This window comes from Euprymna scolopes, chromosome 7 (genome assembly GCF_053919585.1).
Source record: "Euprymna scolopes isolate OS-2025 chromosome 7, ASM5391958v1, whole genome shotgun sequence".
Lineage (NCBI taxonomy): Eukaryota > Metazoa > Mollusca > Cephalopoda > Sepiida > Sepiolidae > Euprymna > Euprymna scolopes.
Genome location: NC_136488.1, coordinates 82,666,766 through 82,679,131, shown reverse-complemented (window position 1 = coordinate 82,679,131; position 12,366 = coordinate 82,666,766). Strand labels below are relative to the sequence as shown.

The following is a 12,366-nucleotide window of genomic DNA, read 5'->3' as shown; positions in this document are numbered from 1 at the left end:
TTTAATATACAATAATTTTTTTTAAGATAAAATATACAAACCAATGAATCTTCCAAGATTCATCAGAATAAAACTGTAAGAAACATCTCAATAACATTAAAGAAATGTCTCTTACATGTATCAGTGAATTAATCATCCATTTTTGCTTCAAAATTTTTTTTTTTTTACTTATATTCACCCCAAAACAAGTCAAACTGACACAGACATAATGAGCTACTGTGAATTAGGGATCATATCTACTGGGATACTATTAATATTAGTATTATGTTAGTACTTTCTTTTAATGTGATCATTGTAGGGAGTTGAACAGCGATATTTCTGTTTACTTTACACTTAAATTTCTGCATGGTAATACAATCAGGAAAGCAGAATACAGGGAGGGAATTCCAAAGTTTAGCAGTTTGAGGGAAGAAACTTTCAGAGTAGAAGGCATTGGGAGGGGGGGGACGTCTAAAGTGAAGGCATGAGCTTTCGCTGCTCATCAGTTTATTCCAGGGGTATTTACACTGAAGGGTAACCAGTGCTACAAATTTGGAGCACATTCTATTATGGTACTTGTGAAACAAGCACAAAGATGCAATTTTGTGGCAATGAGACAGGAGTTGGGGCCTGGTTGACAGTGCGAAACATACTAAATTGGAGACTCCTTTTTAGATCCTGTCCAATTGACAGAGGCTATTGGTTTATGCATCAGCCCATATATGGCAATCTATTGACATTTATTTTGATGTGATCATTTTTTTACGATTGTAATCATGCGTCATACTTACTTCTTAGTAGCTTTAAGTAAAGGTAAGAAAGAGCGGCCATCCATGTCCGAAGGAGTTACGATTCCGGCCATGTCCAACAAAGTTGGGGCCAAGTCTACATTACCAATCATATTGTGAATGCTAAAAAAAAAAGAAATGTAATGCAAATAAAAAATACATTGATACACAAGAGCAGATTTACTGGCATGACAAAGACTGTTCTTTAAGTTTAACAATGCCATGAAACTTGAAATACAAAATAAAAATATATATCAACAAAGTTACAGAAGAAAATAAAAAAACAAGTTCAATATTTTTGTTCATATGGTTTTCTACAATATTCATTAGATATTTTGTTGCAAGTAACGGGGGTTTCATGAGCAATATGTTTATAAATCCAAGAACTTTTATAAGTCGCACGTTTATTTTTAAATCTACAATAATTTTTCTTAAATAAAATATACAAAGGAATTTTATATTTTACATTTATCATATACAAGATTCAGACTAAAACTGTATAAAACATCTAAAAAACATAAAAGAAATGTCTTATACATGTATCAGTAAATTAATCATCCATTTTTGTTTATTATTTATATTCACTTCAAAACCATGCATATTGCCACAGAGATGTAATGGGCTATTGTAAATTAGAGACCATATATACAGGAGTACTCTAAATAGGGAGTTGAACAGCAACCTTGTAGGTTATTAAAATCTTCTGTAATTGCAAAGGTTTCATCTTCATAAATGGATGCCTGTAAGTGAGCTTTATCTTGTGATTTACAAGCATGAAAAAGGAGTTGACCAAAATATTTGGTACTTCTTTACTATCAGCCCCAATTAAAAATCGTGTTTCAAGTAAAAACACTTTGATACGTATCATGCAAAAATAAATTAAAAAAAAAAATGATAGAGTAGAAGTTTGTGTTGAAATTATTTTCATTAAAAAAAAAAAAAAATGATAGAGTAGAAGTTCGTGTTGAAATTATTTTCATTAAAAAAAAAAAAAAAAATGATAGTAGAAGTTTGTGTTGAAATTATTTTCATTAAAAAAAAAAAAAATGATAGAGTAGAAGTTTGTGTTGAAATTATTTTCATTAAAAAAAAAAAAAAAAATGATAGAGTAGAAGTTTGTGTTGAAATTATTTTCATTAAAAAAAAAAAAAAAGCATCAGTCTTAATGTATCTTCTCACTTCACTGTTGATAACAGAAGTACCGGAAGTTTCCATAAAGTCATTCATTTAAGCAACTAAAAATGAAAGGCATTACAAAATAAAACTGCAATTTACAATAAGATTTTTACTTCTAATTAAACTTCTACTCGATCAATTTTTCTAATTTTTGGGGAAAGATACTTATTTCTGCATAATATGCAAGTACGTAAGAGAGTTTAATTGGAATGCAATTTTCAATTGTAACTAATACTAAAGAAACACTAAACTTTTAAAACGATACTTTTAACTAGATAATTATCAAATAACAAAAGGAAAAGAAACCACTTACACGCTGCCAGGTCTAATTCCAGGTCCGCTAACTATTAAAGGGACACGCACATCAAAATCATATGGCATTGCCTTGCCTTTCACCAATCCAAACTGACCAAGATGATAGCCGTGATCAGATGTATAGACTATGTATGTATTTTGTAACTCTCCTAGCATCTTTAACTCTGTGTATACCTGAAATACAAGAAAAGCAAATTATAAACACAGTCAATTGTTCTAGTCAGAAACAAATAATACTGGGTATAAAAAGGAGAAAATAATGCTTGGGTGCATTAAGAGATTGTAGAAAAATTAAGAAAAAAGAAAAATAAAGATTATTTGAACTACTCCTCTCACTTTTAGTACCATTTTCATGTTTCGACTGATGTAACCTTTTTCAGAATATAATTGTGAATTACTTAAGACTTATGGCTGACAGAATGAGAGCTTGCTACCTCCTTGGACTAAAAGAGTTCTACTTGAAATTCCATACAGATTCCAGAGTTTGACAGATCTCTGAATTCGACAAGATAGACCTGAAAATGGTCAGAGGTTAAATCAAGTAAAACATTGGGAGAATAATATTTATGACGAGAACCATTTAGTTTGAAAATAATCCACATTATCCATCCCTCTCTTGAAAATGCAAAAACAAAAAATAAACATTTCATTTTTATAAAACTTGATATTTGAATTCGACTTATTCTCATATTGGATATTATTTTCATAACAGTTTAGCAGATGTAACCTCAATCACTATCACATAATCAGAACTCGCTCTTTATTGGCCAGCTTGCTAATTTGACACCTCTTGCTTAGTTACAAATTTAAAAGTTAAAAATTAAAAAAAAAAAAAATGCGAAAAATTTGATTTAAGAAAAGGAAATTGCAAAACAAGAATTAAAATAAAAAAGCTTTTTGACAGCAAAGATACAACTAATCTATCTCTACTATTATATAAAAGTTACTTTGTGTGTGCGAGTTCCTGCCTCATCGATTCTGAAATGGCTGAGCTTATCTTTTGCAAATTTCGCACAAAGGTAATTTATATGTCTGGCAGTGTTCTTAAATATGTTTTGAACAGAAATTCATCCAATAAGTATTGAAAATTGAAAAAATATGTCTCTTTTCTCTTATGGATATAAAAGAAGAATTTTTACAGGGGAATATTTTATGTTCCAACAGACGGTGTAACCTAAAATATTCCCCAGTAAAAAAAAAAAGTACAAATAATTTTTACCAAATGCAAGAAAATTCAATGTTCTACCATATCTGCATAGTTTTTCACAATATTATTTTTTGTTTAGGCAATGACATTTTACTGAATTGAGTAGTAGATGCTATTTTTTATGTCTGGCAACTATATTTTAGTATTCCTGGAATCATATTTTGGCTAGCCAATCAAAACGCAATAAAAATAAGTTCCCGATTTGGGAGTTACTGAAGGAAGCCATATTTTGTGATAAATAATATCATGGAGAACTAATGGGCAGATGTGAAAAATGTATGCAATGTTTGATGGAAGGGTGAGAGTTTTGATAGGGAGTAAAAGTTATGCCAACTTCCTCTAAAGATGACTATTTTGTGAGAGTCAGGTAGGTCAGAATTAATGTGGGAATTTCTGAAATTCTGACTTATTATTTCAAGAAACATCAGGCAATGGTAAAAAGTGTGACCATATTGAAATTTTATGTAGCACCTGACTTTATAGTCCTATGACGACTCAATTTAGATGGGGGAGATGGGAAAGAGATCATTTTATTATATGTATGGATAATTTTATATTGTTCACATACTGATAAGTTATTGCAATAATTATATTAAAAATAAATTCATAACAAAATAGAGACTAATAATCATCATGAGTAATATCTTACCTTTTCTACTAAATCATCTACTGATTGTAAAGTCTGTAAACGTTTCGTATGTAATGTGTCGGTGAATATTTGATGAATTGGTTCCATCTTCTTCATGTTCTGTAGTAACCATTGTTTGTCCTTACTGGGAGCAACGTTCCAACTAGGTGTTCTACAAAAAAAAAAAAAAAAAATTCCAACCATTTATTATAAGTTTGAAATATTATAAGTTTGAAAATATAATATGAAATATTAATTCTAAACAAAAAAGAAACGGTCCAAAGTAATAGAAAATAATTTTACGCATCTCAAATGGAGTGGGAAAGGAAGGTGAAAATAAAAAAAAAATGTCAAAATTTTTCTTTGCAGACATATTTGTAAAGACTTAGTGTATATATAATATCATATATCTTCACTTTGGGCTTTTGTATATCAATATAAAAGATGGAAAAGGTTTTTTTTCTCATGCATATGTAACATGGATCTTAGCATGAATGAAATATAGAAGAGTCACATCTTTATTCAGGATGTTCCGTTTGATTATTTTGCAGAGGAAAATTGTTGTTTTTATCTTTGACTCTGCAAAACATGATAGAGTTTTGCAAAAGGAAAAGAAAAGAAAACAAAAAAAAAACAAAAAAACCCAAAACCAATAACATCAATGTTAGAAAGCTAATATTTTCATACAGTCGGATCTAATAGCACTAGAACATGGTTAAAAAAACACAAGATATTTATAAATTTACATATGAAAGGTATTTGGTACAAATGATTTGTTTGTGCAGGTTTTGAAAAGTTATTTGTTCTCTTATTGAGTGAAGGAAAAGACCTGGGTATTAAGTGTATACATATAGACTAGCAAGGAGACCCGACGTTGCCCAGAATTGAATTAGGATCAATGAATATTCCACACTTCCAATATTTTTATTGTCATCGAAATCAGTGAAATTGTCCATTTTTCAATCAAATTGATTGCGTGCTCTAGTTGAGGACTCACTCTGGTACACTAGGAGGAAAATTCACATATCCACCGGCAGTAACTTAATCCACAATACATTGTAGTCTACATTGCATTGTAGAGAACAGTTGATTATATATATATATATATATATATATATATAAATAAAATAGCTTGAATTAAAGTTCAAAATTCAAGTATCATGGTTCAACTGTGCTCCAAACAAAAACATTCATTTCCAATGTGCCCTTATCATATCAAAGAACCTACTGTTGATTTTATATGCTAGACCCTTCTGCTTGTGTAGTGATAAAACTTCTAAAATGTACTTGTGATGTTAGATGCTATAAGAGTGAAACTTTGGTCAAAATCAGTCTGTTCCTTCTTTAATTAAATTTTTTTGATTATCAATATCGATTTTTGATACTTAACGGATGAAGGGAGCATTCCAATATAAAACTTATCCAAGAACGTTCCCAGACACATAAAGAACGTTTATGTTAAATTTCAGAAAAATCGGTCCAGCCATTTCAGAGTCCATAGGCAATGAAATTATAAATACACAAAGTTACTTTTATAAATAGATTATATATACAAGTATATATGTGTGTGTGTGCACGTCTTCTATTAGTATGAATATGCACGTGACAGTAAGTTTAGTAGGTATTGTCGACCATGTTTGTGTGTTAGTGTAAAAGTATGTATTTGAACTTGTATGTGAAAGAGTTCAAGATTCATTTGCTTTTGAAAACCAAGTAAAAGCACAATGGTGTCTCATCCCTGGCTCCAGATTTCTCCCTTTATATAGCATCAGATCCCAAGAAATTTTGTTTTAAAAGTTTAAAAAAAAGTTTTAAATTTGACTTGTTGAAATCTGTTTCAAAATTTGAATTTTATTTGTTTTATATATTCTTAAGTATATGCAACAGATGGTTTGTATTTTCTTTTTGAAAGGAAAAGGTAAAAAAATATACATGATATATACAAAATAATATCTATGCATATTATTTGGCTTGCATTTGTTGGACAAATTGTAAAGCATAAAAATATATAAAATAGCCCAACCAGCAGAGATGAAGTTATTTAATAAATTTCAGAAAATAGACGGGGGAGTGTAGTAAAAAAAAATAATATCAATGCATATTGTTTAAAGAGAAAGAATATCAAGTTAAACTGAAAATATATTAAAGTAATTTAACAATGTTCTAAAATCTTTCACAAATATTTATATAAACGTCTTCACTGTATTTCTCAAAAATCTTCTGTAATGCTTATTAGTGTGTGAATCGTTTCCTCAAAGATGTGTAGTGCTGATAGCACAGCCATCTCAGTTCAAATCATGACAGTCTGAACGCACATTATTTTCGGTCGACCTCTCTTCATATCAGAATTAGCGATTTTAGAGCAATTCATACTGGGGTGTCTTCCCTCAGTCTCATAACAAATGCCTTTTCTTGAATGTTTTACTAAAATTTTCATGCTTTGCTTTCCTGTGGCCACTCCATTGCATATCTTGGTAGTAGTCTTCTTTGCAAGCTGTTTCTATGTCTTTCACAGTTGTAAAGGAATATACTGCCAATAGAAATGTTGAAAAGTCTTATCAAACTAGGATTGAAGATACAGTTTAAAATTAGTTTATTTCATAATGATGTGTAATCTAAAATAAAGAAATACATGTTGACTACTAGCACGCAAGAGTTTATTGGTTCCTCGACAAAAGGAGGGTGGATCTATAAATTCACCCTTATCCGTTCGTCTGTCTGCACCAGTCTCAATAACTACGCCTTGGAATTTTAAAATATTTTGCACAAACATTAAATATATGAGTAAAAAAGTAACAGAACGGATTTACTGGGAAAACTAGGGGTGCCTTTTCGGTTAAAATGGTTAAAAAAATGACACTTTTGTGCTTATTAAAAAAAAATTGATTAATTTATTTATTGTGGACTATTATCCTCATCTTTATTAGTTTCACAACGTTTCGACCAACTATTCCTCTGGCCTTTGTCAGGTGGTAACCACGACGGGATAGGAACTCCAAATCTCCTAACTGCATTCTCAGCGATTACTCCATAGTTGTCGTCTCCCCATGATTTGGCCAAGGAAGCCTCTGGCCGGCTTTGAGTAGGATTGAAACCACAATCTTCAGACAATTCTCACCTGGAACCATAGAGATTCAACATCTCTATCAATTGCACCACGGGCCCCGAAGGGCGATCAAGGTTGGATTTTTTTGGTCTTATAAATCGACGTTTATTATCTGATCTTCCATGGTCGGGTCCGTACCGAATGGTATATATATTATTTAATTTGAATTCGTTATTGAGGTAAGTATTATTTATTGTGGAATATTATCTCCATCTTTATTAGTTGTTTCATGACAACTATCAACTGGCAGTAATTGCTGAGAATGCAGTTAGGAAATTCGGAGTTCCTATCCCGTCGCGGTTACCACATTACAAAAGCCAGAGGAATAGTCAGCTGAAACTTCACTTGCTTTTTTTCTATAGTTCCTTACATCAAGTGGTTTCATGCCTTATCTGAAGAGATTTAAAAAAAAAATATTGTTTAATCATAAGCAAAGTTTAATTCATCTGCTTAAATGCTATTTGGGCTTGACTTGAAAATCAGATGCAATAACTTTATATGTTAGTTATGTTATTTAGTTATCTGATAAAAAATAAAAAAATAACTTTCACGAGGTAAATGAAGACAATGACTTTAGGTAAACTGTTGCCCTTCAATGTTTCATTAACACTTTGCCTTTAACAAATATCCGAAAGATGAGCAGATTTTTTCTAAATGTAAAGTAAGCTACAAATAGTTAACATTATATTAGTGGAGTACTATCATTGGAACTTCTACCTTTTGAAATTAAAAGAAAACGTTAAAACTACTTTTAGAATGGAGTTAAAATAAAAACAGAAGTCAATACCTATGAGATGTAACATTTCCGAATAAGTGTTGATATTGAGGTGCAGAGTCTTCAGGTCCATGGGGTGCAGGTACACTAAGGACCATTAAAACGGGTCTGAAAAACAAAAAAAACATTAAAGTTAAGAATATAACCAGCACATTGTAGTGCACTGTTAATCATATATATATCTATATAATTATAAAAATGACCTTGTAACGAGTGTTGTAACCCAACATCTAGTTTATGACTTCCAGTTGCACATGCGTACATAATTGTTTTGTGTACATTTTCAGCATCCCAATTTTTTTTTTTTTGCATTTAAATTATCCAAATAAACAATTGTTAATACTTTCTGCATTTATTTTTTTTTTACATCGTTCATTTCTGTATTACGTTTAAGTTATTTTAACGCAATTTTCTTACAAATAAATCTATTTAACCAGTTGACAACCATGAGAGCATTTTACAACGGCAATTTACTCACCCCTTCCTTTTTTTTAAATTTATTCTCCATTTTTTAATACACCTTTCTTAAAAAAACATTCATACATTTTCTTCTACACTACCAACATAAATAAATAACCCCGAAAATGTTTTAATTTGCGTTACAAATAATCAACGTGACAATAAAATGTATTGTTTACTGTGTACGTTTTCAGCATCCTAATTGTTTGTTTTTTTCGCGTTTAAATTAAAAGATATATCAAGATTTGAATTTAACTTCAAGTATTATGGTATCTGCTCAGTGCATATTCACCTATAAGTATGGCAAACCACTTATAATTCAATGGCTGTAAGTTTTTTTTTATTTTTAAATAAACGATTATAAACAGAACGACTCAGAAACCTATATTCTTTTATCATTTTAATATACATTCATAGAAATGTTTCTGTTATGTCACAAAAAACTTTCTTTACGTCACAAGTTTCATGCTCATACATTAATTCCATGGCTAATATAACATACTGACCCAACAGGTCACAGGTAATCTAATTATATATATATATATATATATATATATATATATTATATTTTTGTTAGTAAACAATTCCAATACCACAAGTATATTTATATAACATTCATATTATTTTATATCATTTTATTAATTGTATGGTAGGTCTTACATGTGTTTTGTTGAATGGTATAAATTGACCTATTAACTCAGAGACCCAGAAACATCTTTTTTTTTTTTATTGAAAACATGTGAAAAAGGTGGAAAAGGAAATAGTTTTTTGTTTTTTTTAAGTCATAAAAAAATTAAAAAAAACCTTAGTTATAATAGGTTATTTCCAGAAAAAGTACTTTAAACATTGATGGCACTAGGTAAACATTAATGCGTTTATATCGCCATCTTTTTATTATCACACACGCACCAGTGTATACATATATTTACTATAAGAATTATTAAATACCTACAGACACTAGTGTTTCATCCTTTTGGGAATCATCAGTGCAGGGTGTTATGATTAACACCAGTCGATATATTCGAACCTGGTGACAAAAGCTCTCCTAGCTTAATTAGCAAGAACCTAATCCTATACAATATTGTAGTATATACTTTGAGGAAAAAATACAAACAGAAAAAAAACTTGATCTTTGGAATTTTGTGAAATATTCTATTACACTAATATATATATATATATATATATATATATGTGTGTGTAATAGAATATTTTGCAAAATTCCAAAGATCAAGTTTTTTCTGTTTGTAATTTATTTTTTTCTCAAGGCATATGCTACAATATTGTTTCGTTCATGACTAAAACATGGTCTTTGCAATTTTGCAAACTATTCTCTTACACTATATATGTTCTGGATTCACAAAAGATATTTATTGAGCTTGGACATGTTACGTTTATATAAATTTTTTTTAAAATCCATTACGATTGGTATATATGTTATATGGTATATATACTAATTTGATTAACATTTCAAATAAATTATCAACCTATATATTATACATATACATGCAAGTAGGTTTTTTTTTTTTTTTTTTTTTTTAATTTTTATCTATATTTTCTGAACTTTTTGTTTTCTAATGAGTTTATGAGGGGAAAGATCCAGCATCGATATACAAATATTGGTTGTTCTGTGAATGAAAAAAATCCATAATTATACTGAAGTTTTTTTTTTTCTTTTTGCTTTGTTTTTAAATGATTAGTAAGGTGAATAAAATTTTGGTCTTTGGAATGTAGCCAAATTGTTGATATAAGCTATTATATGCTAACAATCATTGAGCTTCCACTTTAAAAAGGTTGGTCTACGTAAAGAATAGAAAGTATATGCAAAAGCATTTTCACGCACATGATGAATTATGAATTTTGGAATATATATTCTCGGCAATATGAGTAACATGGGCATATTTCTTTTGTAAACTTTACCATTTAGGAAATGCGCCCATTCAAACATGCCCCTTCCACAAAAAAACTAAGACAAAAAAATTAATAGAGAAAAGAATTGCTCTAAATTAAGTAATATATATATTTTTTTAAATGATCAGTGTAGAAATATGTGCTTAGTTTGGGTTATAGGGTATCATTTAGTTATTTAACACAAAATGAAATTGTATAGGTTGGTTGGTTTTGTTTTACGGCATATCAACCCTTTTCAGGTTATTTATTGCCGAATCCAAAGATTTTGAAGCAAAATTCTTTTAATAGAATATATTTGTTTTCAAATCAGTTTCTATTTAACCCATAGTTGGGACCCTAACAGGTACTACCACTCTGGGTCAGAGTGGACCTGGGAGCAATGGTAATTAAAGAGTGGCTCCATACTCCCCAAAGCCCGCAAGCTGGGGCCTCACCACTGGATATAGTTTAAGGTCATATCCAGGACCAAATTGTATAAGTAGAATAATTTATATTCTTAGAAAACGTTACTTGGAGAAGGAAATTTTGCAGCTACAGATTACTGAGCCACCAGAATCCTGTGCCCAAGGCATTACAGATGGCCACCAACAACTTAAGAGATAGACTTGTTTTTGAGGGGTGGAAGTTTATGTTTACCTCTCTTCATGGGGTTACAAGAAAAAAATAGTTTCACATACATAACTTTCAGAACACCAGCTAATAATCATACGTTCAAATTGCAAGGAGCATTTGAAGCATATCAAAATGTAATTCTGTAGTCAAAGCAACTTTGCAGTTTAACAGACAGGGCAGATGTGCTTAGTAAAATCCTAAACTATTGAACTTATGATTTATGGAATATATATTCTAGACAACAGGATGAGTAATATGGGCACATTGATTTTTTTTTTTTTAGTGATAAAGTTTATCATTTAGAAGATGCCATCTAAACTGTACAGTACCCTCCCCATCAAAAGAAAAAAAACTGTAAAACTAATATTTCCTGCTTAAATCGGTCCAGAGATGGGCATCATACTAGCATGTAGAATGCATGTGTGTATGAGTGCTATGCATTTAAATCAGGTTTCAGAAATGATGGTTTCTGTCCAGAATTCTTTTTATATTAAAAAAACAAAAATAAACAAAAATCTGTATGATGTACATACCCATGACGAAACAAAAATATATTCTAAAAATTACCCAAATTGACCAAACTTATTTTAAGAAAGTCATTTTTAAGCGATTAATGGGAATTTATAGACAAACATAAATCTTATAGGTATGAAGTGTTGAGTTATCTCCCTTCGTTTGTTCAGATATTTTTCAAAAGGGAGTGAGCAAGGCAGTCACTTCACAGATACTCATACTAGAACCAAAATTATTAATGTGAGCAATTTTATTAAATCATTAAGGCTGGCACAATGGGGGGAAAAAACTAAGCATTTCTCATCTTTGGTCCACATCAAGCATAAGTTTCTTGTCGGAAGGTTAAAGACAGAAACAGTTCTTTTAATCAAGAATTTGTGAATATTTGAGTTGCTTTGGCTACAGAATTGCATTTTGATGTACTTCAAATGCTTCTTGGATACTATTATGCTTCCAAGGCTTTCAGCAGTTAAATTTGAACGTATGATTGTTGATTATTTAGCTGGTGTTCTTAAATTATGTATGTGAAACTACTTTTTCTTGTTTATTTTTTCTGTGAAGATTTTTTTTTAAACTGTAATATTCAAATTTGGTTTCATTATATAGCCACTAAAGATGAAACTGTCATGTAAACAAAAGTTTTGCTTGACAAGGAGAGCTAACTCCTTTTCTGTATCAGGCAGAGTTAGCTCCTTCCTTTTATCTCTGAAGCAAGTACTCATGTGGAGTTGCAAGAATAGGTTGAGAAAGACACTGGCATGTGTGAACAAAAGGGATGACTTTGAATCCGGAGAAATGAAAATGGAAATATATAACTTTTGTTCGCGCTAGTTATGGCACACAAACTCCAGTAATATCGGATTAAATCTGATAGATGTAATTTGTATCACTGTAGGTGTT

The 12,366-nt window shown here is 30.3% G+C and overlaps 1 protein-coding gene across 12 annotated transcripts in view; it reads right to left on the bottom strand.

Moving 5' to 3' along the window:
* Nucleotides 1-12,366, bottom strand: part of LOC145279803 (extracellular sulfatase Sulf-1-like) — a 274,221-nt gene that overhangs the window by 107,849 nt on the left and 154,006 nt on the right. For all 12 annotated transcript variants that reach the window (XR_013868456.1, XR_013868455.1, XR_013868458.1 and 9 more), the window contains exons 6-9: nucleotides 7,987-8,082; nucleotides 4,115-4,265; nucleotides 2,257-2,432; nucleotides 771-890 (exon numbers count right to left, since the gene is read on the bottom strand). Coding sequence is in view for 8 of the 12 variants with exons in the window: in XM_080131146.1 (XP_079987272.1) it covers nucleotides 771-890; nucleotides 2,257-2,432; nucleotides 4,115-4,265; nucleotides 7,987-8,082 (543 nt within the window). In the remaining 4 variants the exon portion in view is untranslated. The remainder of the gene's footprint in view (nucleotides 1-770; nucleotides 891-2,256; nucleotides 2,433-4,114; nucleotides 4,266-7,986; nucleotides 8,083-12,366) is intronic.